General features: G+C 42.0%; 3 protein-coding genes, 1 long non-coding RNA gene and 1 other non-coding gene across 10 annotated transcripts in view; 2 read left to right on the plus strand and 3 right to left on the minus strand.

Moving 5' to 3' along the window:
• Nucleotides 1-12,631, plus strand: part of myh11a (myosin, heavy chain 11a, smooth muscle) — a 29,674-nt gene extending 17,043 nt beyond the window's left edge. For 2 of the 3 annotated variants that reach the window (XM_058641467.1, XM_058641468.1), the window contains 34 exons: nt 104-202; nt 325-468; nt 568-663; nt 753-871; nt 1,147-1,299; nt 1,417-1,590; nt 1,697-1,870; nt 2,309-2,423; nt 2,768-2,961; nt 3,627-3,748; nt 3,875-3,944; nt 4,036-4,196; nt 4,320-4,428; nt 4,521-4,652; nt 4,766-4,972; nt 5,091-5,228; nt 5,463-5,586; nt 5,717-5,888; nt 6,034-6,246; nt 6,342-6,486; nt 6,617-6,823; nt 6,955-7,059; nt 7,151-7,303; nt 7,451-7,699; nt 7,830-8,042; nt 8,145-8,357; nt 8,455-8,616; nt 8,697-8,825; nt 8,901-8,989; nt 9,067-9,190; nt 9,282-9,490; nt 9,824-9,932; nt 10,361-10,533; nt 11,557-12,631. In XM_058641467.1, coding sequence (XP_058497450.1) covers nt 104-202; nt 325-468; nt 568-663; nt 753-871; nt 1,147-1,299; nt 1,417-1,590; nt 1,697-1,870; nt 2,309-2,423; nt 2,768-2,961; nt 3,627-3,748; nt 3,875-3,944; nt 4,036-4,196; nt 4,320-4,428; nt 4,521-4,652; nt 4,766-4,972; nt 5,091-5,228; nt 5,463-5,586; nt 5,717-5,888; nt 6,034-6,246; nt 6,342-6,486; nt 6,617-6,823; nt 6,955-7,059; nt 7,151-7,303; nt 7,451-7,699; nt 7,830-8,042; nt 8,145-8,357; nt 8,455-8,616; nt 8,697-8,825; nt 8,901-8,989; nt 9,067-9,190; nt 9,282-9,490; nt 9,824-9,932; nt 10,361-10,533; nt 11,557-11,686 — 5,126 coding nt within the window. In that variant the 3' untranslated portion in view covers nt 11,687-12,631. Of the gene's footprint in view, nt 1-103; nt 203-324; nt 469-567; nt 664-752; nt 872-1,146; nt 1,300-1,416; nt 1,591-1,696; nt 1,871-2,308; nt 2,424-2,767; nt 2,962-3,626; nt 3,749-3,874; nt 3,945-4,035; nt 4,197-4,319; nt 4,429-4,520; nt 4,653-4,765; nt 4,973-5,090; nt 5,229-5,462; nt 5,587-5,716; nt 5,889-6,033; nt 6,247-6,341; nt 6,487-6,616; nt 6,824-6,954; nt 7,060-7,150; nt 7,304-7,450; nt 7,700-7,829; nt 8,043-8,144; nt 8,358-8,454; nt 8,617-8,696; nt 8,826-8,900; nt 8,990-9,066; nt 9,191-9,281; nt 9,491-9,823; nt 9,933-10,360; nt 10,534-11,039; nt 11,073-11,556 lie in introns of all 3 variants that reach the window. The other variant, XM_058641469.1, reaches the window with a different exon arrangement.
• On the minus strand, nt 3,291-3,363 carry trnak-cuu (transfer RNA lysine (anticodon CUU)). Its single transcript has one exon. It is a non-coding gene; the product is annotated as a tRNA-Lys (tRNA).
• Nucleotides 12,632-12,645: 14 nt separating the features above from the next.
• LOC131467508 (nuclear distribution protein nudE homolog 1-B-like) lies at nt 12,646-19,103 on the minus strand. 2 transcript variants are annotated; one of them, XM_058641471.1, is made up of 9 exons: nt 18,925-19,103; nt 18,476-18,590; nt 17,199-17,352; nt 16,607-16,755; nt 16,364-16,500; nt 15,494-15,670; nt 15,312-15,397; nt 15,039-15,193; nt 12,646-14,880 (listed from the first exon to the last, which is right to left on the minus strand). In XM_058641471.1, exons 2-9 carry the CDS (start codon nt 18,559-18,561, stop codon nt 14,787-14,789), a joined length of 1,038 nt encoding a protein of 345 aa, XP_058497454.1. In that variant the 5' UTR covers nt 18,562-18,590; nt 18,925-19,103; the 3' UTR covers nt 12,646-14,786. The 2 variants fall into 2 exon arrangements, with proteins under 2 accessions (XP_058497454.1, XP_058497453.1); XM_058641470.1 differs by having other exon boundaries at nt 18,476-18,594.
• Nucleotides 19,104-19,834: 731 nt separating this feature from the next.
• LOC131466495 (pannexin-1-like) lies at nt 19,835-26,450 on the minus strand. Of its 3 annotated transcripts, none has more exons than XM_058639759.1 (6): nt 26,043-26,450; nt 23,219-23,340; nt 22,909-23,102; nt 21,809-22,310; nt 20,765-20,922; nt 19,835-20,669 (listed from the first exon to the last, which is right to left on the minus strand). In XM_058639759.1, exons 1-5 carry the CDS (start codon nt 26,224-26,226, stop codon nt 20,773-20,775), a joined length of 1,152 nt encoding a protein of 383 aa, XP_058495742.1. In that variant the 5' UTR covers nt 26,227-26,450; the 3' UTR covers nt 19,835-20,669; nt 20,765-20,772. The 3 variants fall into 3 exon arrangements, with proteins under 3 accessions (XP_058495742.1, XP_058495741.1, XP_058495740.1); XM_058639758.1 differs by having other exon boundaries at nt 19,835-20,685; XM_058639757.1 differs by having other exon boundaries at nt 20,760-20,922.
• On the plus strand, nt 21,248-22,996 carry LOC131466498 (uncharacterized). Its single transcript, XR_009241430.1, has 3 exons — nt 21,248-21,394; nt 21,854-22,216; nt 22,886-22,996. It is a non-coding gene; the product is annotated as an uncharacterized LOC131466498 (long non-coding RNA).
• Nucleotides 26,451-27,460: the final 1,010 nt, after the last annotated feature.

Genomic DNA, 27,460 nt, shown 5'->3' on the forward strand with positions numbered 1-27,460 from the left:
AGAGATGGAGACAGATCAGATCGTCATGGGGCTGAACAGTGGTTTATTTAGCACGACTCCAAAAGCACACAGTTTGTATTCTTTAACAGCTGACTGTTCTCAGATCTGCTGGAGAAGTCTCGCTGTATCAGACAGGCAAAGACAGAGAGAGCTTTTCACATCTTCTACTACATGATTGCTGGAGCCCAAGACAAACTGCGAGGTGAATGCACAGCTTCCATTAACTTGGTGGCATTATGAAGAGTTACTGCAGGAGAACTCACAACAGTACAGTGAATATCACCACAGCCACATAAACTGTGTAACTCTGTGTTTTATTCTCAGAGGAGCTTCTCCTGGAGCCATTCAGTAATTATCGCTTCCTGAGTGCGGCTCATGTCCAGATCACTGGCCAGCAAGATGACGAGATGTATGAAGAGACCATGGAGGCCATGACGATCATGGGCTTCAGTGACGAGGAGAGAATCGGTACCACTGATACATCTGGTCTTATCTGTGCTTGTGGGGTGGAATTGGGTCAGAAACCACTCTCCTATCGCTCTGAACTGTCACACCTCTCTGTTTCAGATATCCTCAAAGTTTGCTCCACGGTGATGCAGCTGGGAAACATTGAGTTCAAGAAAGAGAGGAACCAGGAGCAGGCCACTATGCCAGACAACACTGGTTGGACACCTTTACCTCGCCTACGTATATTAGAAAGAGAAAACCTATAATTTTCGTGCTAACACATTTCTTTCTTGTCGTCTCTCCAGCGGCTCAGAAGGTGTGTCATCTGCAGGGCATCAATGTGACAGACTTTACCCGCGCCATACTCACACCGCGAATCAAAGTGGGCCGAGAGGTGGTGCAGAAGGCTCAGACCAAAGAACAGGTATTATTATACAGTTAGTGGATTGTGAACCATGAAACCAAAGAGACCAATTCTGCTTATAATCAAGCTTGGCAGAAATACTTACCTTACTTCTTTACTTAAGTAGAAGTGAATAAATACAGTACAGATACCTGCAAAGTCTACTTAATTACAGTACAGTACATAATTTGTACTTCATTACTTTCTACCATTGCTTATCATGAACACTTCACAAACTCTCTGGTCGCTCATCAATCAGGTTTATTTGTGTGTGTGTGTGTGTATGAATTTGTCAGGCTGACTTTGCTATTGAAGCTCTGGCTAAGGCTGTGTTTGAACGGCTGTTTCGCTGGATTCTATCCCGAGTCAACAAAGCTCTGGATAAGACCAAGCGCCAAGGAGCCTCCTTTCTGGGAATCCTCGACATTGCCGGCTTTGAGATCTTTGAGGTAAAGTCTTGTTAATTATCAAATGACAAGATGACACAAAAAAAAAACACACAAAAAAGTGTTCATATTAGCTTACTGTATGTGCCTTAAGCTCTTTTTTTGTTGTTTTTGTTGCAGGATAACTCATTTGAGCAGCTATGCATCAACTACACCAATGAGAAGCTACAGCAGCTCTTCAACCACACCATGTTCATCCTGGAGCAGGAGGAGTATCAGAGGGAGGGCATCGAGTGGCACTTCATTGACTTTGGCCTTGACCTGCAGCCTTGCATTGAGCTCATCGATAGAGCAGTGAGTGGCCTTTAGAGAAAGTCTGCTTCATTTATATATCTAAGCAAATGATGAGTTAGTAGTATGATGTGTTTTTATCAATAATGGTTGTTGTTTTCTGTTGTAGAATAACCCCCCTGGCATCCTGGCCCTGCTGGATGAAGAGTGCTGGTTCCCCAAAGCCACAGACATCTCCTTCGTGGAGAAACTCATGAATACACAAGGGAACCATATCAAATTTGCCAAACCTAAACAGCTCAAAGACAAGACAGAGTTTTCTGTTTTGCATTATGCTGGAAAAGTGAGTATAAAGTCCCTTATTCTTGTGTTGACTCGTCATTTCTGTGACATGAATAAACACAGTATTGCTGTTTGTATTTATTTTCATCGTATTAAAGGATCAATTAAAAGATTCCGTCAGTTTCAATAGAAACAAATATGCATTCCATGAGAATATGGAGAATGGCCTTGAAAATCAGTATTCTTCATATAATTATAAGAAGTAGTGTGTGTGTCGTGTGTCTTCTCTAAATGTGATGTTTTTGTAATCCTGAGGTTTTTCTCAGGGTCTAAAGATAGAGCGTGTCGCTGTACAGACTGTGAAGCCCTTCGAGGCAAACTGTGTTTGTGATGTTGGGCTACACAAATGAAAGAGACTTCATGTGACAACAGTAAATGTAAATGTAAAAATGTACAAAACATATTATTTCAACTCTTATAACCCTGATGTCTTCTGTAGGTGGATTATAATGCCACTTCCTGGTTGACGAAGAATATGGATCCTTTGAATGACAATGTCACATCGCTACTCAACAACTCCTCCAGTCCGTTTGTCCAAGACCTCTGGAAAGATGGTGAGATATTTGACTTTTGGTTTGGTCAAATATAGCTCACCTACAGTGGCCTGGATTTATGTTCTAAATAAATGATTAATGCAGACTAGGGATTAGGTTAATTGGAAGATTCTAAATTAACCTTAGGTTTGAATGTTAGAGTGAATGGTTGTTCTTCTCAGCATGTTGGCCCTGTGATGGGCTGGTGACCTGTTCCCATTGCAACCCTTAAGAGCATAAAGTGGTAGAAAATGAATGAATGAATCTATGCAATTTTGAACTAATTTAAAACTGAAGCAATAGTGTTAGTGTGTAATCAGATTAGTCAGAGAGATTTCCTTAAACATGTCTTTTGTACGTTTCAGCGGACAGAGTGGTCGGTCTTGACACACTAGCCAAGATGTCAGACACCTCTATGCCGAGTGGCTCAAAGACCAAGAAGGGAATGTTCCGCACAGTGGGACAGCTCTACAAGGAGTCTCTGGCCAAACTCATGACAACGCTGCACAACACCCAGCCCAACTTTGTCAGATGCATCATCCCTAACCACGAGAAGAGGGTAAAGAAAAGTGCCATCAACACTAGTGCCTAATATAAAGTTAAAAGGACAATGGTCTGTATTTATATAGCACTTTTCTAGTCTTGGCTCAAAGCTGACACAACAGCTTTGCCAATTTACACGCTGCTGGCACAGCTGTTAGGAGCAACTTGGGGTTAAGTGTCTTAGGACACACCGTCGTGAAGACTAATGGAGCCTGGAATTGACAACTCGCTCTACCATCAATATTGGTTTATGTTGTCAATGGGGGATTTCAGGAGTTCATTAAGTCACAAACCCACTATCCTTTCTTCTTGACTGCCACAGTTCATTACTTTCAAAAAAGGCCACGCCCAACGTGGGGCTCGAACCCACGACCCTGAGATTAAGAGTCTCATGCTCTACCGACTGAGCTAGCCGGGCTGAGTGTTGAGGGTTTTATGAATGGTCTTTGACCCAGACCATTGACCACTCTCTTCAGATCCTGTAAACTTAAATTGAATACGCATATAAAAACTCAGTGTTTGCTTCGGAGGATTTACAAACAATCCAGCAATTTCTAATCTTTTGCTTTATAGCACATGTATCTACGTCTGCTACATTTACAACAACACAATAATCGAATGGAGCCATTTGGAGGCAGTTATATGTGAATCCTGGTGCAATAAAAATCATGTTCTTTTCAGTCAGGAAAGCTGGACGCCAATCTGGTCCTGGAGCAGCTGAGGTGTAACGGTGTGTTGGAGGGGATCAGGATCTGCCGACAAGGATTTCCTAACCGAATCGTCTTCCAGGAGTTCCGACAGCGGTGGGTGGGATCTGATGACTCACTAAGCTCTAAGACATCCATCATATTTTTTATTTTTTAAATCTGGTTCATAACATTGCAATAAAGCTTTCTCACCATGTAAGACATTTTTCTTTCTCCTCACAGTTATGAGATCTTGGCTGCTAGCGCTATTCCCAAAGGTTTCATGGATGGTAAACAAGCCTGCTGCATCATGGTAAATTTACACTAGACTTTGTTGAGCCCGTATGTACACATATTAAGTTCTGAGTCTCATCTTACCCATGAAACTCCTGTCTCCTGTATAGATCAAACATCTGGACCTGGACCCCAACCTGTACAGGATCGGACAGAGTAAGATCTTCTTCCGTACTGGAGTGTTGGCCCAGTTGGAGGAGGAGAGAGATATGAAGATCACTGTGATCATCATTGCTTTCCAGGCCCAGGCTAGAGGCTTCCTGGCCAGAAAGTATGAATAAGCTTCCTCACTCACACTGTTTATACAGCTCACAATTCCACTATAATAAGTCTAAAGGAAGGTTTTTCTTACATTATATTATGTGTGATTGCTTATATTGTTGTCTTTTTAAAGGGCTTTCGCCAAGAGGCAGCAGCAGCTCACAGCCATGAAAGTGATCCAGAGGAACTGCGCCGCCTACCTCAAACTCAGGAACTGGCAGTGGTGGAGGCTCTTCACAAAGGTCCACTGCTAATTCAACATTATCACAATACAACGTACAAGCAATACATACATTTGCCTTGACATGATGTTGAATATTCTCCTAAAACACAGGTCAAGCCTTTACTGCAAGTGACCCGACAGGAGGAGGAGATGGGTCTGAAGGAGGTGGAGTTGCAGAGAGCCAAAGAAGTCGCTATAAAGGTTGAATCTGAGCTGAAGGAGATCTCCTTGAAACACACAACGGTAAAGAATGAAATCTTCACATTTTTGCTTTCACTGGATCACTGGAAGAGTGAGGTGAGGGAATCCACTGATAACAATACTGAAGCAATTCTTTTCATGTCTGTGTGCTCCAGGTGTTGGAGGAGAGGAATGCGCTGCAGGAGCAGCTGCAGGCGGAAACAGAGCTGTACGCTGAAGCAGAGGAGATGAGAGTTCGTCTTGCTGCTAAGAAGCAGGAGTTGGAAGAGATCCTTCATGAGATGGAGGCGAGGCTTGATGAAGAAGAAGAACGTTCTCAGTCACTGCTGGTGGACAAGAAGAAAATGCAACAGCAGATGCAGGTCTGTCCTTTGTTTTATTCTTAATTCTCCTTATCGTATATTTTCACATGTATATGTTATACATACTCTGACAACCTGATGTAACTACAGTGACCGAGCACAAGTTCTCTTCCTGTAGGAATTGGAGGAACATTTGGAAGAGGAGGAAGACGCCCGTCAAAAGCTGCAGCTGGAGAAGGTGACCTGCGAGTCAAAGATCAAAAAGCTGGAGGATGACGTCCTGGTGATGGAGGACCACAACAACAAGCTGCTGAAGGTAAATACTGAAAAAACAATGCTGATTCAAAGGTTCAAAGGGTCCTTTATTGTCTTTCTGAACACATTAATACATGAGCATGCAGTGAATTAATTAGAAACGAATAACTTATAAACAGTAATACCTCAATATCGACAATGAATCAAAGAAAAGATTATTCACTTAGTAAGAGATTTCTGTGTCAAGAGACTATAAAGGTGATAAACAGATGACCTTCTTTCTGGCGTTTTGCAGGAACGGAAGCTGATGGAGGAGAGAATTGCAGATTTCAGTGCCAATCTGGCTGAGGAGGAGGAAAAATCAAAGAACCTCACCAAACTGAAGAACAAACATGAGTCCATGATCTCTGAATTAGAGGGTAAGTGACCTTTATACACGCTCAAGTATTAAACATTGCCAAACACATACTGCGACAAGCAGAGCTGTGCTCATTCTACGAAACATAATGTAGACTTATGTCGACTGTTATCCTTCTTTCATTATAATAGTCCGTTTAAAGAAAGAAGAAAAGAGCCGCCAGGAGCTGGACAAGGCCAAGCGGAAGTTGGAGGCGGAATCGAACGACATGCAAGAGCAGATAGCTGACCTCCAGGCTCAGATTGCTGACCTCAAAGCTCAGCTCGCCAAGAAGGAGGAGGAGTTACAGAATGCTTTGGCCAGGTACAATTACAAAAACAATACCCACTTACAGATCTAATCCTCAAAACAGCTGTGTCTCTGAAGACATAGTACAAAACAGCAACTTTGTAGTTCTGTTTGTGACTTCAGTTATTTATACTACTAAATTCTAAATTTTTCTTTTCAGGTTAGAAGATGAGACAGCCCAGAAGAACAACGCTCTGAAGAAGATCAGGGAACTGGAAGGACACATCTCTGACCTGCAAGAGGACCTTGACTCTGAGCGGGCGGCCAGAAACAAGGCAGAGAAGATCAAACGGGACCTTGGAGAGGAGCTGGAGGCCCTCAAGTCTGAGCTGGAGGACACCTTGGACACTACTGCCACTCAGCAAGAACTAAGGTTAATCATACAATACTTAGAAGTTAATACAAAGATAAAGTAATATGCAAGGACTGGTTTTATCAGTGTATTTCTCGCATAAATCTGTTCTGCAGAGCCAAACGTGAACAGGAGGTGACCCTGCTGAAGAGAGCCATTGAGGATGAGAACCGAACCCATGAAGCCCAGGTCCACGAAATGAGACAGAAACACACCCAGGCAGTCGAGGAACTCACAGAGCAGCTGGAGCAGTCCAAACGAGTAGGCCTGCTTTATCTAATACATAAGAACTAAGGAACCAATTAGCTTGTTTGTTTAGGTTGATTGTGTGTTTCTGTTTCCTTTTTCTGTGTAATTTAATTTACACGGCCACTGTATCTCCTCTGCTCAGGTGAAGTCAACCCTGGAGAAGGCCAAACAAGGTCTGGAGAAGGAGATGTCAGAATTGACGATGGAGGTGCGCTCACTGTCCCAGGCCAAACAGGATGGGGAGAACAAGAGGAGGAAGTTGGAAGGTCAAGTGACAGATCTGCAGTCACGCTTCAACGACAGCGAGAAGCAGAAGGCTGAGCTGGGAGAGCGCTGCTCCAAGATCACTGTAAATATTTTCTCACAGTGCAAAGACAGCATAAAATTAACTTGTGTGTTTTTACAAGAAATAAACATAGGCATCCATGTGTGTGTGCTCAATATAAATGTCCCGGAAATATCATGTCCTTCTTGCTATAGATTGAACTGGACAGTGTGACAAACCTACTGAATGAAGCAGAAGGCAAGAACATCAAACTGAGCAAAGATATCGCAAGCGTAACCTCCCATCTCCAAGACACACAGGTAAGTGCGAGTTTACATGTATGAATCCTCATTAAATATCTTTGCTGTCAATAAGTTTAAATATAAACACTGACCTGGTGTGATGCTACAGGAGCTGCTGGCTGAGGAGACACGTCAGAAGCTGCAGCTCTCCACAAAGCTCCGACAAGCTGAAGACGACAAGAACAGTTTGCAGGAGCAGCTTGAAGAGGAGGTGGAGGCCAAGAGGAATGTGGAGAGGGTTGTGTCAACACTCAACGTCCAGGTCAGCAGTGAAACAAGGAGCCATTACTTAACAGCTTAATTAGGCGGGAGGGAAGTTTTGAGACAAAACTCTTGACCTTAAAGTGTCAACAGCTGGAAAGATGTATCAGATTTGCTGCCAAGTAACCAGTAACCTCACTGCCTACAGTTATCAGATGCCAAGAAGAAGATGGACGAAATGACAGGGAACATTGAGCTGCTTGAAGAGGGCAAGAAACGTCTGCAGAGAGATTTGGAGGCAGCCAACACTCAGTTTGAGGAGAAGGCCTCAGCGTACGACAAGATGGAGAAGACCAAAAACCGTCTGCAGCAAGAGCTGGAGGACACGCTGATGGACCTGGACAACCAGAGACAGATCGTGTCAAATCTGGAGAAGAAGCAGAAGAAGTTTGACCAGGTCAGATAAATTTCCATAGCGTGAACTTGAGACCAGAATACATTGACTTATAGCGGGAAAGGCTATTAATATAGCTTACAAATGTGATTATATAATCAAACTTAAACAAAAATGGTTATTTGCTCTCCAGATGCTGGCTGAGGAGAAGAGTATCTCCAGCAAATATGCAGATGAGAGAGACAGAGCTGAAGCTGAGGCCAGAGAGAAGGAGACCAAAGCCCTGTCATTAGCGAGAGCTCTGGAAGAGGCCCAGGATGGCAGAGAGGAGCTGGAGAGAGCCAACAAGGCCCTGAGGATGGAGATGGAGGACCTGATCAGCTCCAAGGATGATGTGGGGAAAAGTGTAAGTGCAGAAGAAGTCACACTTCAGACTGTTAGCACAGGATTCCGCCGAGAGACACATCATTTAATTCCAGTTAATTTAAAGAAGAATCTTTGATGGCAGGTCCACGAGCTGGAGAAGTCCAAGCGTGGCCTGGAGGCCCAGGTGGAGGAGATGAAGACTCAACTGGAGGAGCTGGAGGACGAGCTGCAAGCAGCTGAAGATGCCAAGCTCCGTTTGGAGGTCAACATGCAGGCGCTGAAGGCCCAGTTTGAGAGAGACCTCCAGGGACGCGACGAGATGGGAGAAGAGAAGAAGAGGCAGCTTGTCAAGCAGGTAAAAATGAATAAAAATAGCCCAGCCTGATGGATGTGATCTGACCTACTCTCACAGAATATCATTATGGTAAAGTGATGATCCTCACTGACCACAGGTTCGTGAGTTGGAGACAGAACTGGAGGATGAACGTAAACAGAGGACACTTGCGGCAGCAGCCAAGAAGAAGCTGGAGACAGACATTAAAGATCTGGAGGGACATATCGAGTCGGCCAATAAAGGACGGGATGAGGCCATCAAGCAGCTCCGCAAGTTACAGGTGAGATTGAAGGAAATGGTTTTTCTGGAACTGTACAGTCATATTTTACTTTTCTGACTCTTTTTCTGCTTCTCTTCCAGGGCCAGATGAAGGACTTCCAGAGGGAGCTGGAGGATGCACGTGCTGCCCGGGAGGAGGTGCTGGCCACTGCAAAGGAGAGCGAGAAGAAGGCCAAGAGTCTCGAGGCTGAGCTGATGCAGCTACACGAGGTAACACTTTTTGACTCCTCACAAGGCAGAAATGTGTTGGAGAGCAGATATTTGATGCGATGAATTTGTCTGAAGGACCTGGCTGCGGCAGAGAGGGCGAGGAAGCAGGCTGAAGCTGAAAGAGATGAGCTGTCTGATGAGCTGGCCAGCAACTCCTCTGGAAAGTGGGTGGCAAGTCCTTTCTTTTTGCCTTTGCGTGTACTTATGCAGACATGATTTGAACCGTGGCTGCTGTGTTTAGGTCAGCCTTGGCAGACGAGAAGCGCCGTCTGGAAGCAAAGATCTCCGCGCTGGAGGAGGAGCTGGAGGAGGAGCAGAGCAACATGGAGATCCTCAACGACAGGCTGAGGAAGAGCTCACAGCAGGTGACCAGACTGCTGCAGCCACATCCCTCCCTCCCTCCCTCCTTTACTGCCTTCTCACTATCATGCTAACAGCATATATCCCCATCCACAGGTGGATCAGCTGACCAACGAGCTGCAGACGGAGCGCAGCACCTCCCAGAAGAACGACAGCGCTCGGCAGCAGATGGAGCGCCAGAACAAGGAACTGAAGGCCAAGCTCCAGGAGATGGAGAACCAGGTCAAATCCAAGTTCAAATCCTCAATCACTGCCTTGGAGGCTAAAGTGGCACAACTGGAGGAGCAGCTGGAGCAGGAGAACAGGTTGGGAACAGGGAAACCAGTCAGATAATGTATCTCCTCCAAACTTGAACTGTATTCAAGGATCAGTTAAAGGCCCAGTGTGTAAGAGTTCTTCATTCACAAAACAAGCTTCCACTTCAGAACATGAAATGCACACTGTTCATTTAGCATATTGAAGGCACAAGATGGCTGCCATCGTAAAAAAAACTGCACAACTTTTAAAGTTTTAAAGCGATTATAAACTATAAAATAAAATACAATATTTGTGCTCCTTTATTACGGTTTTATTTCAAAAAATAATCCCCATAATATTATTTAATAACGCTCACCATGGTTGCTTCTGTCTTTTCTCAGGGATAAACAGGTCAATGCCAAGAGTTTGCGCCAGAAGGATAAGAAGATGAAGGACCTGGTGATTCAGGTGGAGGACGAGAGAAAACAGGCAGAGCAGTACAAAGACCAGGTACGGTCACTGTAGAGGTAGCTTTGTTGTTTGATTATATGACTGTCAGTGTGTATTTAGTTGTTTAGTTTGGTTGTTAAAAAGGCAACTGGTACTAGTCCAAGCACAGACGAAGAGTGATGACGTGTGTTGCACCAGGAAAGGGAAATATTTTTTTTCCCAGAGCTAGAGAGACAGCATGGATTTATAGTGTTTGGTTGATTTGGAAAATAAAACTACATGTAAATCATACCTGGATTGTCGTGCATACCTGCACTGGATTAGTGACACCATAGCCTTTACTCTGTAAGTTTGGAATAAATGAAGGTCGCTACAATCAGCTTGAACCATAACACCATTCATTACGTGTGCCCGGTCAGTTCATTGGCATGGTTTCGGTGGCGTGAGAGACAAGTAAGCCTTGATATTTCCACCCATTTGTTCACCAGGCGGAAAAGTCAAACACTCGCATGAAACAGCTGAAGAGGCAGCTGGAGGAGTCCGAGGAGGAGTCTCAGCGCGCTACAGCTGCGCGCAGGAAGCTGCAGCGTGAGCTGGACGAAGCCACAGAGGCAAACGACGCCATGAGCCGCGAGGTCAACTCTCTCAAGAGCAAACTCAGGTAGCACAGAGCACCAAGGAGTTTGTCTTCTTGCCGTGTGACTTTCTGTCCATCAAGGCTGCAAGGCTTGATGGACAAGGCTGCAAAGTACACGCCACAAAAGGAAAACATAATAATTTAGTAAGCAAGCAAAATCAGCTACAGACTTTTCACAGGAGGCAGATTTATTCCCAATAAGATCATTTGCTACCTCATCATCCTCCTCTTCCTCATATATACTTCACACACTGGTACAGTGAAGTTAGATTAGGATGTTAGCAAGAGATAAGGTCACTCTAATAATTATTATCTTTATTTTTTTGTTATTCATTCAATTTTTTATGCACTCCGGTCAAAATTCCTCAGCTCCGCTCTGATCGCATACCCTGGTTTATACATTAGAACAGTATTTCCTCCAAGTGCCACCAGAGGAAGCTCTGTGTACCACCGTTTGAGAACCATGAATGTAAAGTATTTTAGCCTCATTAAGCACAAGCAAAAAACAATCATGTCCATCTCTATTCCAGAGGCAACCCTGAACCCAAGGAGTAACACAGCAGGTACCTCTGCACCCAAATGTGACCCCATCACCATTTCCATAATAGCTTACATAACTTTTTCACTCTTAATGCTCTCATTTCTGCCATCGAGCCCAACTGAGAGAAATATGGCTCATCCTCAGCTACCAGAGATTATCTTTTGAGATAATCTTTCAATGCCAAGTCTATTTACACATTTGGTTTCCATTAAATCTTGTTTCCTGGTGGCCACATTTTTCTCAGTGCTTGGTTTAAAATGCCATAAACCAAACTCATTTTCCTGAGGCAGGAGTTGAATGAGTTCCAAAGATAACCAGCGCGCTTAGCCCGTAACCAAAGCACAGCCTGTACATTCTCTATTTCATCAATGCTCCCTTTGTGCAACACAAAACTGGTTTTGTCAACAACAACAACAACAAACTTGTATATTTCAGCTCCCTTCTCACTGTGACAATATGTTTGCATGTGTGCTTTTGCGTCTGTGTGTGTGTGTGTGGTGTTGTAGGCGTGGAAACGAGCCATCCTTTGGCAGCGCTCCCAGGCGTATGGGTGGAGGCCGGAGGGTGGTGGAGGACGCCTCAGAGGAGGAGGCCGACTCTCAGAGTGACTTCAATGGAACAAAGTCTATGGAGTAAGGGACAAAACAATCATCAAAATGAAGTCTGCCACTTAAAAAAACTAAGAATTACTTTCAAGGTCTGATATTCTATCTAGTTCTTCTTCGATATCACGTCAAAAAATATATATTTTTCCTGTCGTTTTTCCAGAATTGTACTGATCTGTCTTCTATGTTTTTTAAGCACCTTTTCTTTAACAAACCAATCAGGACTTCAGTATCAGCGATGGCAGTTGCTTTTGGAGGCTGCGGTGATGTGTGATTTGCGGTTCCTTTTATTTTTATTTTTATTTTTTATTTGACACTGTGTTGTACTGCACTGAATGACTGATACTTTTCTTATGCAAGGTTTGTACACAAAAAAAATAGGTGCCTCTAATTACCACGCAAAGCTGCCGGCAAAACCTCAGGTCTCCATGACGAGTAACCTTAGATTTTAATGCAAGGCATATGAGAAAAATGATGTAAATCTACAGATGTGTTATCTATGACCAGCGACTGTTGTCTTGTTGCCTGTGACTGCTGTTAGTGTTTCAGAGCGCCGGTGAAGCGGATTTATAGACTTAAAACTTCTATATCCAGTCCGCCTTAGATCGGCGCTGTCACTTATACCCCAAAGAACAGATTATATAGCCATTAAAACATTTTATAAAAGTCGCCAATTCTTATTACTATGTGCACCTTTCCTGTGCCCAGATATGTTTAGATAATTTAGTTCACAAATAGCAGAATGTCTACTATAAAATCATGAGCCAGGTGTCAGTATTAGGAGTTGGTTAGGAGTGCTCAAATCTTTATTTACCTTTGTCCAGATTTATTATACGTGTTCAAAAAGCCCCCTCGTTATCACCCTAAACTCTCTCTGACGTTATATGTAAGCAACTGATGTTTACATGACACAATTCATATGTATTAATTTTTGAACCACCTGCACAAGAAATAAAGACATTAAAAAAAAAAAAGACAGAAGAAAAGCTCTTGATTTTCTACTTTTATTGTTTCTGTCTCAAAGGTCAAACTGTATCCTCACAACGGAACATTTTTTTTTTCCTCTTCTGCTCAGTTATGTAGAAAAACTGTGAACCATCAGGATTAAAGCTGGGTTTCGGTACCTCAGGCTCATACAGTCAAGTCCGAATACAGAAGAAGAAGCAGTTGCAGAGGTGCTGTAAACTTACACACACACACACAGTACACAGTGCACAGTACACAGTGGTCAGAGATTACATTCACAGTTAGTTCATGTTCGGGAAACGGTTGCAAACACTGCGTTTCTCATTTGTATCAGGTTCATTCCTACACATAGGATACAGTGCAGTATGCAGAGATGACTGTGGAGTAAATGTAATATTTAGATATGTACTGTAATATCTGCAGCTGGACGACAGTAGTGAGAATTACAGCTCAACCAGAAACATCTCAGGGGGAAAAACACAGATGTTGAAATACAATGTTTCACACTACTTCCCCTATAACATCTCATTCTGAATGGCAGGAAAGGTTCCTCAATATAGACTCTATATACCTTCACAAATATAAGATGTACTGTGCTCATCTTTGACCTGTTCAAATCTATTATTGCTTTGTAGTTTTTCCCCTACTCCAACTATAACGCTCTCAATGGAAAACAGGAGGTCTCACTCTGAGATAATTATTACTAAACATTCAGTAGTGCACGTAAGCCTGAAAGTCTGTAAAAGTCTACCAAAATGTCAAATTAAAATGATTATGTTCTTGCTGACATGATGGGTTTCATCTATGGTGCAGAAAAGCATTTTTGTAAACCTCGCACAACACAAAAGAACCATCCCAAAAAATGTGTCCAAGTAGAGAAAGCACTCGGAGAGCACAAACCTCCAATCAGTTTAAGCTACAGTGAGATGACGGACTAAAAATCTGCATTTCAACCAAACTACGCAGTGACGCAGACCTTTATTAAGTACTCATACATGATTCTTTTCAGCACAACACGAACATCTTACCGGAGTAATTCATGCAATGGATTGAAAAGAATCCTTGTAACTTTGTCCTTAGGCTGTATGACCTACATCCTCACAACATTTCATGAAAAATCTGAACTGTTTTGAGTTATGCTGCTCACAGACAAAATGTCAGCAGAAATATAACTTCCTTGGCAGAGGTAAACAAGCCCGTGCAGTGGCTAACTCATTTGTGAAATTGCTTTTAACTATTAAAGTGAAACATTTCCAGAAACTTTCAGAAACATGGTTGCTTTCGTCTCTGGTTTTCATTGATTTTTCTACAAGCAAAACAAGGCCTGTGATCTGAACTGAGGTAACAACATAAAAGAAGGCAGCCATGGCTAACACCTCAAACCTGTAGCAACAACTAGTCCATTGTCAACTTGTTCCCAACTAGATGTTCTGTAACAGTGGAGAACTGAGTCATGAAACTTAATGGAAAAAAAACAAACAAACAGTAAATAACAGTCTCTCGCTCCAGTAGCAGCCTTTGAGTAACGTGGATTGATGCCTTTCTGGACTTGAAATAAAAGCTTTAAGTTTTAAAAACAAGGAACTATTTATCACAACTTTGATTTGGTTATAAACAGCATTTTCTCATTTGAACACGGAGTTTTGGTCTCCATACCACAATCAATTCAGGCTGTTAAATTAACCTGCAATAATTTGGAGTCATTAACTGGTTAACGGGCAAGTGCAACAGCCACGCTTAACGTGTTTTCCAAGAACAACAATGTCCTTGTTGTGATTGATGATCCCATCACTGAAAGCTAACCAGGTGTGACCGGCGATTTTTCTCAGATGCTACACGTGACAGTGTCAGAGATGAAGTCGAAGCAGTTCATCAACAGCCGGTTTCTACATTCCTTGATGTTTACACAAGCTGCAGCGCTGCTTCCAATGATAGATATGATGTGATACTAGCCCAAGGCAGCAGATGTCCATGCATTGATTATTTGTGGGGCATGGAGAGAAAGAGAAGAGTGGCTTTTCCTGTACAAAGAGTTCAGCAGGCACGTGGCAACAAGGAACGATGCAGTAGCTCACTTCACATTCCCACTGGTGTCATTTGTTAAAGAGGAGGAGGAGGAGTTATTAAGGTCTAATAGGAGGAGGGCGGCTCGCCTTCTTCTCGTTTCATAGCAGGATCTTGACTCCTCCCTGTGGAGATTGAGCACCCTGGGAGGACCCTCTTGGAAGAGCTGGTCCAAACTCCAACCGCTTCACTAAACTGCAAGACAAAAATACTTATTAGCCACAATAATATGTTGCTTCAACAACACCAGTAATAGAATGAGAGAAAAATGAAATACTCTATATGCAAATAAGGGCAGAAATTAAGTGGGAGTAAGAGGTTAGATTCTTTAAATCTCGGTTTTCCTCCCTCACCTGTCGTACTGAGGAGGGGGGCTCATGCTGGCAACTGGGACCTCAGGCAGTGCTTCTAAACCCGAAGGACTCCCAGGACCAGCTGGAAGTGCCGGTCTGCTGGCAGGTGTGTCGTATACAAAGTCTCGACAGGAGGCCAATTTGGACTCCAGATTCTAAGAAAAAAAATAATTATTGCCATTCAGCTTATACGTGCAAAAACCCAACCTGTAATCATACTGTTAAACAAAAGCTTTTTGAGATTTTGAGTAATTATTGTATTCAATCTCTTACTCCAACTTTTCTCAGCAGCTCCCCTACGATGTTAAGTGCAGATATTCTGGCAGACGTAGTGAGAGGAGTCCCCGTTAGACCATCACCTGAAATAAAACATTTTTGAAACAATAATCACACAATTATGTTAATATTTACTTAACAGAGTAGTTGAGAGTATTTAATAAAACCTTTCTATTCACCTCGTCGGATACTGGAAGCAGGGGGCGTGACAAATGAGCTGAGAGGTTTGGAGGGCGTTACAGGGTAGGATGGATTACCAGCCAAGGGCAGATCTGGTCGGTCTGTGTCTCGGTCTTTGCCGAGGCTGCTGGACGGACGCCTTTCCTTCTGACGCACATCCAGCTCCTGGCGGAGGTCTGCCACAGAGAAACAGACAGTGAGTCAGCTTTTCACCAGTGCCCGAAAACAAACGCAAGCACACTAATCACAATGTGCCTTTAGGCTTATGGAGCTTATGTTTGAAAGTTGCTCAATCTGCACTAAAGTCTGCATTGACACAAAATTAAACGTGTGCCTTTTAACAGCAAACCAAAAACAGAGACCTATCTCAATAAAAGCTCCAGTCTATTGTTTACACTTCAGCACACCACAAGACCAGCTGCCAACAGAGGGCAGACTTCTTACATGGAGACTAATCTAAATAAACAAACAAATAAAAATAAAGAATTATAAAGCAAAACCAATATAATTCTCCTTAAAAAAAAAAGACATTTCACTCCCTGCTTAGCTAGATAAGATTGGCTTTCCTTTTCCTATTTTCCTGTGATATTGTCCATCTATCAACATTTCCTTGTTGAGACTATCATGAGTCATTACTGGCTGCCTCTTTCACCAATTAAACATCATCAGTCAACTGAAAAGCCATTTACAATCGTACAAATGACTAGTAAAGACTGTGACGAGTGCACAACTAGGATACAACAACAAACAACAAAAACAATCAACAAAAAAATCAAAAATATGGTGACCCCTTTCAAGTCAATTGTACTGTAAGTCAATTAAAAAAATATCCAAGTGAACTCTGCAATAGGTTTTTGTGAATTGTATACCTCTGGCCTCATCCTTGAGCCTCTGAACAGACTCTAGCAGGTTCTCCTTCTCATCCAGCTCGCTTTCAAGAAAGGCATTCCTCTCAATAACATGGTTCATCCGCTGCTCAAAGTCCTCCAGAGACATGATGGTAGCCCTGAAACAAAAACACAGAGGGAAAGAAAGGGTCGATAAAAGTTATCAATATTGGATTTATTGTAAATCTTAGAATGCTGAGTGCTGAGTGTGTCAGAGACACTGACCTTTTGGTCCTCTCCAGGTCGTCATTGGACTGCTCCAGCTCTCTAATGTATTTCTGCAGGTGGTCTTTCACTGCAGTGGTTTCTAACAGATCCTCCTCCAAGGTTGAGATGTGCCGCAAAGCATCCGAATGCTGGGTGTCAAATTTTTCCTGCATATACAGTAACACACAGGCAGGCATTAAATTATCTTGACACCGACATGTTTGGAGTGTTGTGTCAAATTATAGCCAGTGCAGCTCCCGGCATATCTTCATATGAGGATTTTTTGCATTCTTGAAACATGAGCTGTGGCTAAATTCCCAGTTGATGTTTTATCTGCATCCGTGTCCCCAGCAACCTTCAGCACAATCTTGCATTCATTTTCCAGTAATGTTCTCTTTCCCAATGGACCACAGTTCCAAAATAGCAATCAGCTGATTAAAGCTAGGCAGCAATTTTCCTTGTGATGACAATGATAAGCTGTATTTTGTGGTGGCTAGTAGCTTTAAGTCTTTCAGTTTGTTTGCTTCTCTGTGTGAGAAATGATGCAGCATTCTCGCCATCAGTTATTGGAGCACCTGAGGTTGGCCTACATATAAATGAGCTACGATACCTTTATGTTTTCCAGTTCCATGCGAAGCCGGTTGTTGTCAAAACGCAGCTCTTTATTTCGACCCTCACATTGTTTTAGCTCTGCTTCCAATTCTGCTTCATAGTCTCGACTCATCTGCTGAAACTCCTGGAGCTCCTCCTGTGCCTCGTCAGCTCTGAGGGTAAAACAGCATGCACCTCCACCAGATTAGTCACAAATGTTTTGTGTGGTATACAACATGCATACACTCAGTCACAAGCCACTTTAACCAGTACACTTGTTTAAATGCTTGTTAATGCAAATGTCTAGTCAGCCTGCTTCATCTTGCATTTAGTAAACATGGTCAAGATGACCTGCAGAGGTTCAAATAGACGTATCAGAATGAAGACGAATGGTGATTTAAGTGACTCTGAACATCAGAATGGAGTATTTTAGAAATAGCTTATTTCTACACACAACCATATTTTACATTTATAAAGAATTAAAAATATATAAAGAATATTAAAAATATCCACTTGTTGCAACCAAGTAGGGCTGGACAATCTAGATCAAAACCCAATCAGGATTAGGCCTGCAACTAAGGATTATTTTCATAATTTAATGCTTTCTTGATTAATCAAGCACTTGTTTGGTTCAGAAAAAATGTTCAGTGTTTCTCACACTTGGAAATGATGATGTTCTCAAATGTCTTGTTTAGTCCACAACCCAAAATGATTCAGTTTTAATTACTTATTTGTTATATGGAGCAAACAAACCAGAAAATATTTAATTCAAAGAAAATGAAAAATCTGTAAAGTTCACTTTAATCATTGAAAAAACACTTGTATGTTTAATGTAGTAATCAATTCATTGAATAATCACTGCAGCCCTAGTTGGTATCAATAATTATCATGATGAATGTTAAATTAAAGAATAAGCTTTGCTCTTAGACTTCAGTTGAAGAAACCATAACATAGGTTTTAAACATTTATATAGACAGAAAACGACATATGAAACACATCTATAGTAAAGCGCCCAGTGATTACTTTATATCAAAGTATATTGAACCTTTACTAAATTGCAAGAGATTTATGTTATATTGATATCATGTTTGTTATTTTATATTATTAGTGAATTATTGTCCAACCCTACAACCACAACACCCTGACGCAGAGGGAATACAGAGGCAGACGCCCACTCCATTCGGTACACACAATACTTGGTGAGTGTATATAATAATCTTTACTTATTAAATGAACCTGGTTAATAAATAGTGTGTTCACCTTATTATACTATAATACTGTTATATATACTGTTACCTTTGCTGATGTCTCTCTGCCTGCTCCTTCCAGAAGCACAGCTCCTCATGTAGAGATGCGAACTTGTGTGTTGACGGCTCTACCATGTCTGCTCAGGATGATGGGAATGGGATATCTAACTAATAAATACACACAATTAAAAAGAGGGACAGAGCCAACTCACAGTTCAAAACACAAAAGTATTCATGTCTGCGAGAGCTAACTAGGTTAGCTAAAGTAAGCCACCACCGCCCTGTTGAGACCTTCTTTTGGCTTATGTGTCTTTCAAGCGAGAAACACACACTGTGAACAGCAGAGACGTTGCCGATCTTGGAAGCTAATGGCGGTGTCAGAATCCACACAAAACTTCACAGAATAGCTACATTCCGTCAGTCTGTTCATGCTAAGCTAATGTAGCTCGCTAATCGACTAGTACAAAAACAACGCGAAATTAAACCAAGCAGACTCACCCGCTCACAGTGAGACGATTAAAACATACTCCTGTTGTGAATGTGATTTATTTCGAGGTAGGGATATACTGTTTTAGGTGGAGTAACGGAACGTTTTGTGGACGAACTAGACTTGTAAAAACTAATCTCTGATTATGTTTCACGACCAGTTAACGATGGTGCGTGAGACTCTCTTCCAACCAAATACAAACGAACCTTAGGTTCTCGGATGCCATTGGTCAAAAGGGATGACGCGTGCACATTATTGTCCAATCATATCACTCGACGAACATTGGGGAGGCGAAAGGCCGAGCAACTAAAAATTCTGCCCCCTACTGTTGTATTGTTGTACTGCAGTTACTGAAGCCTGAGTTTCAGTGGTAATAACTGATGTATATATTTCGCACAGGTGGACAGAACAGAACACTGAAATATTCTACTCAAGTGAATAGAGGAATATTACGGTGGTCTGGTTGTGCAAACGATTTATAAATGTGTTTTGCATTTTGTCAATTTGTTTTGGAAAACGTAAATTTGTCTCAAGCTTTGTAAAAGTGTTTCACACTTTCTAATAATATTTTGCACTTCCAAGCCACCATAGAATATCCATGTAATGAGATATAAAATCAAACTAAACCTACAAACACCAGATTACAAACAAAATACAGCACTTTTTTCCTATTACATGTATATGAAGTTTGACAGAGTGAAACTTTTACAATAACTTGTCGGTAAACATAACATAATCAGGAATTAAAGTAAAGGGGATATTTTGGACAAAAACAATGACAAAAGGTTAAATATTCCATGTTTCTGCTGCTATCCCTAAGAAAACCTGCTTTACTGTTATTATGTGTGCAATAATATTGGTATCTAAGGGTAATGAAAAGAAACACTGTCACAATGTAACTGAGAAAAAAAAACATTCTTTATTTGTACTGGGCCTGGAAGGCTACTGATTCAAGTTTCATGTACAATGTAGAGATTCTCTCAGTTTGGACAAGCCAGGGTCTTGCTGTACTTTCAATATGCACAGTATATACTGCTGTTGTATACATTACATTTACAGATAAAAAATCACATGCTTCACAGCTTCACAGTCCAGACCAATCACTACATCTTATCCCATACATAAAGTGTAAACACAAGTAGGCCCAGAGTTCAGCAGAGGAAGGCTCTTGCGTCTGATCAGCTAGTGTTATTACAAAAGAACCTGGTTTATACAGTAAATAATGATGAGAAGGCATTTCAGATTTCAGATCCTGAGAAAAGTTACATTTACATTAGAGAAAAACGTATGAAAACATAAGAACTGCATTTCAGAGAAAGCCGCACCTCAGACCTACATCTAAGTTATTGGGAAATTCATAAAAGCTACCTTGCAGCAATGAAGAAAATGAAGAAAAATCTTGAATCCAACCCTTAATTGGAGAAAATTTGACTTCTTCTTGAGCCCAAAACCCTACCCTCCCACCAAGTTTCAAGAAAATGAATGAAGTATAGGTCTTGCATAATTCTGCTTAGAGGCAGTGCTGCTCTGAAAAAATAACTTCCATAGAGGAGGTTATAAAAATATGACATCTACTGTAGGAGGTAAATGTTTTTTGGTCAAACACCACTGAATGTGTGAATGAGTGTAAACCATTTGAGTTATACTTTGGTATAACTACACTATCAGCAAATGAGATAAAACTAACATGGTTATGGCCCCCGACATCAGGCTCGATCCTCATCAAGTCAGTTATTTAGTGACAAGGCGGAGAGGTCTGAAAGAAAAGAAGACTATTTTAAGTTTTAAACATAGCTGATTTCACTGATGTGCTGTCAAATGCAGAGAAATGAATGGTCTCCTTCACCTTACACGATAGATTATTCCTCAGGCTTGTCAGTGTTTTTCTTGTCCTTGCGTGTGCACGCCGTCTTACAGTCTATGACATCGGTCTTCACCTGACCCAGAGACTGCAGCAGGCACATGGTGTCAAGGCCTTCATCGCCCGCCTCTTGCAGTAGCTCGAGCACCTGTGAATAAAACATTCCCTTTTCAAAGTGCATTCTTGTTGTCACAACCCACTTGTTATTGGACTTTTTATGAATCTGTTCTCTTTACATTGTGCTTATAGTTCCGTTTGGTTTTCAGTCCCTTGTTTCCTCTTTTATTGTTTAATTTCTCCTTGTGTGTACCATGTCCAGTTTTGCTTCCTGTCCTGTCTTCCCTGTTGATTGTCTTCCCCGCCCCAACGTGTTCCACCTGTGTCTTGTTTGTCTCACCTATGTCTGATTGTCCCTGCCTCCCCTAGTGTATTTAGTCTGTGTGCTCCCCAGTGTCTAAGTTGGTTCAATTTGGTTTGTTAGTTTTTTCATACTCATACTCATAGTTTATGTTCTTCTGGTTTTTTTTACTACAGTTTTTCTCAATCCTGGTCCTGGGGACACTGAACAACTACACTCGGAGCCAGACCGGCCCAAGACATAAGCGAACTAAGCGGCTGCTGTGAGTAGGGAAACAAATAATTCAACATTTAGAAGAAATCTAGATATCTTTAGCTACATTTATATATCTGAATAGTGTTAACTGTAAGTTATTTGCACATATGTTACAAGTTTTAAAAACCAAGGCTATTAAACTAGTTGCAATGCAGTGTCTGTCATTTTTGTCTTCTTTCAAGTTCAGTATTACCACACTTAGTGCTTCACTTTGAATATGAAAGTGTAAATTAAAACTTAGCCATTTCTGTGAGGTTACTGTCCTCTAATGTTTTTAACAACAATAGTGGCACTGGTTTGGAGTAAATAATACAGCTGTAATAAAATGAATGCTATCAATAATAGTGAAGCACAGGTGAAACAAATTCAGCTTGAAGCCTGCCCTAACTGCACTTGATCCCACCTATGACTTGTGACCCACCTGCAGACACTTGAAAGATTTGAGTTCACTCAGGTTCTCCCGCAGGAACAGCAGATAGATGCTGAGGTCGTTGTAGAACGGCGTGACCACGCCTAAAGAACCGAACCCTGGCAGTATCTCATACGGCCGCAGGAAGCACGTGCTCTGACGTGACGGTCCAAGAGTGGCGTACACCACCAGCGGAGCGAGAAGCACATACACCACCAGGTTGATGTAGCTGAGCAGCCTGAAGACGCCCACTGCCACCAGCTTGCACTGGACGGCGGACGGCACCGCGCTGTCGTTCTTCAGCACTCCCGTCCGCAGGTTGCAGGGAAACTCGTCTGTGAAGGAGGCCAGTTGGATGTAATAGCCGAGGTAGATGCAGGCCAGCAGGAGGGTCAGCAGGGTCAGGCCTCGGCACACCAGGTACTTCACCACAACGCAGCGGGAAAAACGCTTGGTCTTCAGATATTGCTCCACCAAAGGGTATTTGAAGCAGCTCTCAGTCAGGTCCAAAGCGCTGTCACAGAATGAATGCATTATGAAATAAAACCAGCGACGGAAACACAGAAGAACAACATAATGACACTGTAAGAACACAAAACACTTTCATCAACTAATGGGTTGGATCAGGGCCAGTTCACCCAAAAAATATACAATTTTTTATTTTTTTTACCAATTTCCAGAGATAAATGTGTTATTCAATCATCAGACAGTGGATCTGAGATACATGTCTCATTCCCACAACAAGAGAGGAAGCTAGGATTGCTCTTTATGGATTTTCAGTGAAGTTTTATGACGTTAGCCTAATAGCATAGTTGCCTAAGTCATATTTGAACGTAGGACGTAGGGAATAAGGTAGGGTGATGCAGCAGTGGTAGGAGAGTTAAGTTAGGCAGATATCACAATTACCAAAAAAATGACTTAGGCAATTATGCTATTAGGCTAACTATGAGTAAAAGATCTGAAATCAAAGTAAGAGAATAATTGGAGCGAAGTTCTACTTCTGTCTTCCAAGATAATTTCATGCAGATTAGTCCTCTCCATCTTCATCACCCTCCTGTATTTTGTCTCTTTTCTTTCAAAAACCTGGAGCCAGCCGATGACGTGATGTTTACCTCTGCGTGTCCTCGGATGTGTCTTTGCTGGACGCCAGGTTCTTCGCCAGCTTGATGGAGCGATTATAAAAGCGGTCCAGCTCCTCCATGATGAAGTTGAGGTCAGAGGAGAGGTGCGGAGCCGCAGTGAAACGCCAGAACAGCGCTGGGATGTACATGAGGATGGCCAGTAAGAGCAGGATGTATGGAAAGAACTGATGGGGGGATAGAGAAGACAGAAAAAAACATAAAATGTAGTTTTACCATTATTGAAAGAACATATCGATATATCTACATTGTCAAACTGTGGATGTTAACGTGGCGTGTGCACCTTGTGCAGCCATAGTGGGGAACTGTTGGCCTGTTGCTGCACCGCAGCCCAGCAAAACGAGTCCACATACGCAGCCTGCCTCCACGAGAAGTTAGTGGGAGCGAAGCAGCTGATCTGCGTACCTGGATGACGGAAAGTGAAGAATCACAAGCAAGAGTAGAGTCAGTTAACCTGCCATCATCGGCTCCACTAACTGTGTATAAGATTGTTGGGGGGTTACATTGTGCTCTGTTATATAGGGGGTACAAAAGGAAATCCAGTCAGGCCATGCACAGTGACCCAGATAGTTGACAGGAGAGTCAGGGCCAACAAAATGATTGCCAGACTCTCTGATGCTTTGTTGGACATATGAAAAACCAACACACTGTCAACAGGCCGTGTCTTCCTGGGAATCTCGGACAAAAGAGAGACATTGTTATCATTGTTAAAAGTGACACGAGTGTTTTAAGTCGAAAATGTCTAAGTTTAACGGCCTGTCTTCATCCTCTCCATCCACCGGTACTCTGTCCAGCATGTGGAACTATCAGCTGACTTATTCTAGCCCTAACCCTCCTGGCTGCCTTTTAAGATATTTCTATAAAATTAGAGGAACAGTTCAACTTTAAAATTTGAGCTTCAAAAGGCCCAAACGGTTAACATGACTCTGGTCTTGACTGACCTTTCATCTTCATCTTCCTCCTTGCTGCTGATGGATGCTTTTATCCAGGAAAGCATTGAGCTGCTCCCCTGGGCTGCCTGCTGTAGCTCCCTTTCTTTTCCCTTTCTTATTCTCTCCTTTCAAGGCATTATGCTGCAGTTGTTAAATAAAAAGTATATACCAACAGTATGAATAAGACTGCTTGGTTACAGTACAACAAGGCAAAAGGCTACTTTTCCTGCAGGCAATTTCTGTTTTTCATTTAGCAAATCAATTACTGCAAGTGTTAATTATGTAGCCTAAAGTAAACCTACACAATACTAAATATTCAGCCTAAGTATACTGATAGATTCACATGCTGTACCAATGACAAACTCTACTGACATTCTACCGGGAGTATTAATCAGTATTAATCAATCAATTAATTAGTCAGCAGGGGCCACATACACAGTTAAAAGGCACTTCCTTGGTCCAGAGGGCAAAGGGAAGGTGCTATAGCACCACCTAGTGTCTACCTGTGCACGCCACTGCCGTGAAAGGTGGGGTACACCCTGGACAGGAGACCAAACAACCATTCACTCCCACCTATGGTCAATTTAGAGAGTCCAGCTAACCTCTCTGCATGTTTTTGGACATGTGGAAGACAAACAGAGAACCCGGAGAACCCCCAGGGAGAAGAGATGCAAACTCCCCACAGAAAGGAGCAAACCGGGATGCAAACTAGCGACCTTCTTTGCTAATAACAGTATGTAACATACATGTTGTTCAGTCTTCTTGTCTCAGTGTCTTTATCAGAACTGGCTGTGATATGATATAAATAATGATCAGAATAATAACACCAGACTGTGGTTATGTAGCCTGTGAAGATTATATAGATTTGTTAAACATGCTGATGGAGCTTGTGTTTGCACTAAAGAGGGAATTATGTTGATCTAATTTAGTGCATCACCTTCTGTTGTTTACATGTGTGAGATAGTCTCCTCACACGATGTGTCCATATGGCACCGGTTTATCTATAATGGCTTTAATTAGTCACAACCTGGCTCAAGGGAAGGGCAGAATATACAGACTGCACATGGTTCAGTAAAATTATTTTGAAGCCTCCATATTTTGTATCAAAATACTTTTTTTTAATGGTTCTCTATTTAGTCAATGCACTTTTTGAGATGGTTTAGTTTTGAGATGTTGTGTACAACCTGACAAGGTCACTTCCTGCCTCAAAATGTGCAAAAAGTGTTTTTTGCACATTTAACATGAAAACTTATTATCATACTTTTTAGTAGCTTAACAGTAGGAAATGATTGTATTGGATGTTAATAGGGTATTAAATATGACAACCTGATGTTATATTAATAGTTTTGCTTATACTATACTTAAGGAAGAGGTCCTAGAACCTGAGTTACCTGAAAAAAATCTCAGGGTGGGAAAGTATTTAGTACTTAAAAATACAGTATTATATTTTTATACATGATTTGGCTGCTGTATTTTGTACTTTAGTTTGACACGTTTATTAGATGGGTATTTGGTATTTCATTTTTAAAATACATTTTGCTGTATGTTTTGCTCATGCGTATCTACATGGCACTGGCTTACTGTGTGTATATTTAAGGGCTTCACATAGGAGCAAGGATGGATTATTGAACGGGCCTATCAGGGCCCAGGGGCCCAAGTGTTCAGGGGGCCCTGGAGCCCAAGCCTCTGTGCTACTATCCTGATATCTTCACTATAATGTTATTCATCCTAATAGTTTAATGTGGCCCTGAAGCCAAATAACACTGGTAATTATGTGACATATTATTGTTTGGGAGGGGCTTTTCCAGTCTGTGCCAAGGGGCCCCATTGGCTCCTAAACCGTCCCAGTGTAGGAGAGTTTGTCAGTGTGTGAAGCTTCCTTAAGTTTCCATCATCATCATCGTCATCATCATCAGCAGTAGCAGCAGCACATACGTCATCTGACTCACTCCTCCGGGCGTGAGGGAGACAGATGGGTGGAGACTTGAACCACACCTTCTCAAGCATCCACGCTTCTAAGCAAATGCTCACACACACGCACACACGAATATCACTGCGTGTCTAAAAAGAGCGAACACTGATCAGCTCCACGCTGTTTTTGTGTTGTTCTACATTATCGCCTAACATGATTATGAAGTGCCACTTCTTCACACAGAGGATGCTTTGACAACTCACCCACTGACACCTCCTGAGCGAAAGCAAGCGAGATGAGAAACAAAGGCAGCCCCACCGCCAGAAACGTCACTATCTTGTCCACCGCCAGCTCCAGACGCAGCCCCTTGTACTTGGCCTCCGCCGCGGGCTCCTTCAACAAAAAGTCGGAGAAAACGTACTCCGTGGCGACGTGAGCGATCGCCATGACGGACGGGAACAAAAACGCCGGTGTTGTCCTTTAATAATCACCTGACGGACGAGCCGGTTTCTCTTTTCTTCAGTTTCGAAGAGTCCAAATAAGCGAAGTGCCGAACTCTGAGGTCTGAACTAATGACAGAGGGAACACTCTGAAGAACAATGTGTGAAAGCCTGAGGTGTGATTGTTTACGCATCTCTCCATTCACTGCTCAGAAACTGCAGTCCGTTAACTGTAAAACCCCCACAGACATCAAGAGGCAGCGGGCTGTCCTGGCTGACTGCCACTAGGGGGCGACCGTGAGTCGTCCAATGCACCTGCCACATTATCAAGAAACAACTCACACAAAGAAACACTCATGCATTCATTATTGTATTGGATGCTGCATTTAAATATGACAACCTGATTTTACACGAATAGCTGTGTTTACACTATGCTATACTATACTGTACTATACTATACTATACTATACCATGCTGTACTATATTATACTATAGTGTACTGTACTGTACTGTACTATACTATACTCAAGGAAAAGGCCCTAGAACCTGAGTTATGGGCCCCTGAGTGAAATATCACTGGTTATTATGTGCTGTCTTGATAGACAGTTGTATTATCGTCATTATTAATATAATTTGGGCTTTTAGCAAATGGGAGGTGGAGAATCTTTGAGAGTCCTTATATGATAACCTCATTATTTTAAGAAAGAAAAGAAGAAACATTCATTCATTCATTTTATACCACTTCATTGTTCAATTAAATTCAATGTATGTACTATGTAAACAACTCAATGCAGTTCAAATAAGTCTAGTTTCTAATTAAGTGTGTGTAAGAGAAAAATGTTAATCTTCAGCTAACTTTAAGTTTAATTACTCACATATTCTTATAACCAGAGTTCTGGTGTTCAATATTAGCAGCCGTAACTTACGATATCTGGACCGGAGACACTATCTCAAGGCTTACTAGCTATATGTATCAGACCTGGCACGCTGCTCGCCATAATCTGTTGTGCTGCCTTAACTGTTCAGATGTCAGGCATTGTCTCAGGTCTCCTTGGATCTGAGCTGTCTGCAATAAAATCGTTTTCTTTTTCATATCTGTTCTAGGTTTTAAAAAACAGTCATTAAACTGGTTTACTTGTTTATTTCAAGTTCAGTATCATCACACTTAAATACTAAAATGCAAATTAATACTAATCCACTTTTGTGATTTTACTGCCATCTAAGGTTAAAAATAAATAAAT

Source organism: Solea solea, chromosome 10, assembly GCF_958295425.1.
Source record: "Solea solea chromosome 10, fSolSol10.1, whole genome shotgun sequence".
Taxonomy (NCBI): domain Eukaryota; kingdom Metazoa; phylum Chordata; class Actinopteri; order Pleuronectiformes; family Soleidae; genus Solea; species Solea solea.

Excerpts from the sequence above, each read along its gene's own strand:
- LOC131467508 (XM_058641471.1), bottom strand. The coding sequence starts at position 18,561 with ATGGTAGAGCCGTCAACACACAAGTTCGCATCTCTACATGAGGAGCTG. Across the intron at positions 16,756-17,198 it reads TGGAACTGGAAAACATAAAG|GAAAAATTTGACACCCAGCA; the intron begins GTATCGTAGCTC and ends CTGTATATGCAG. Across the intron at positions 15,671-16,363 it reads GCTCAAGGATGAGGCCAGAG|ACCTCCGCCAGGAGCTGGAT; the intron begins GTATACAATTCA and ends TCTCTGTGGCAG.
- LOC131466495 (XM_058639759.1), bottom strand. The coding sequence starts at position 26,226 with ATGGCGATCGCTCACGTCGCCACGGAGTACGTTTTCTCCGACTTTTTG. Across the intron at positions 23,341-26,042 it reads CGCTCAGGAGGTGTCAGTGG|GTACGCAGATCAGCTGCTTC; the intron begins GTGAGTTGTCAA and ends TCCGTCATCCAG. Across the intron at positions 20,923-21,808 it reads AATCTTTCAAGTGTCTGCAG|GTGCTCGAGCTACTGCAAGA; the intron begins GTGGGTCACAAG and ends TTTTATTCACAG.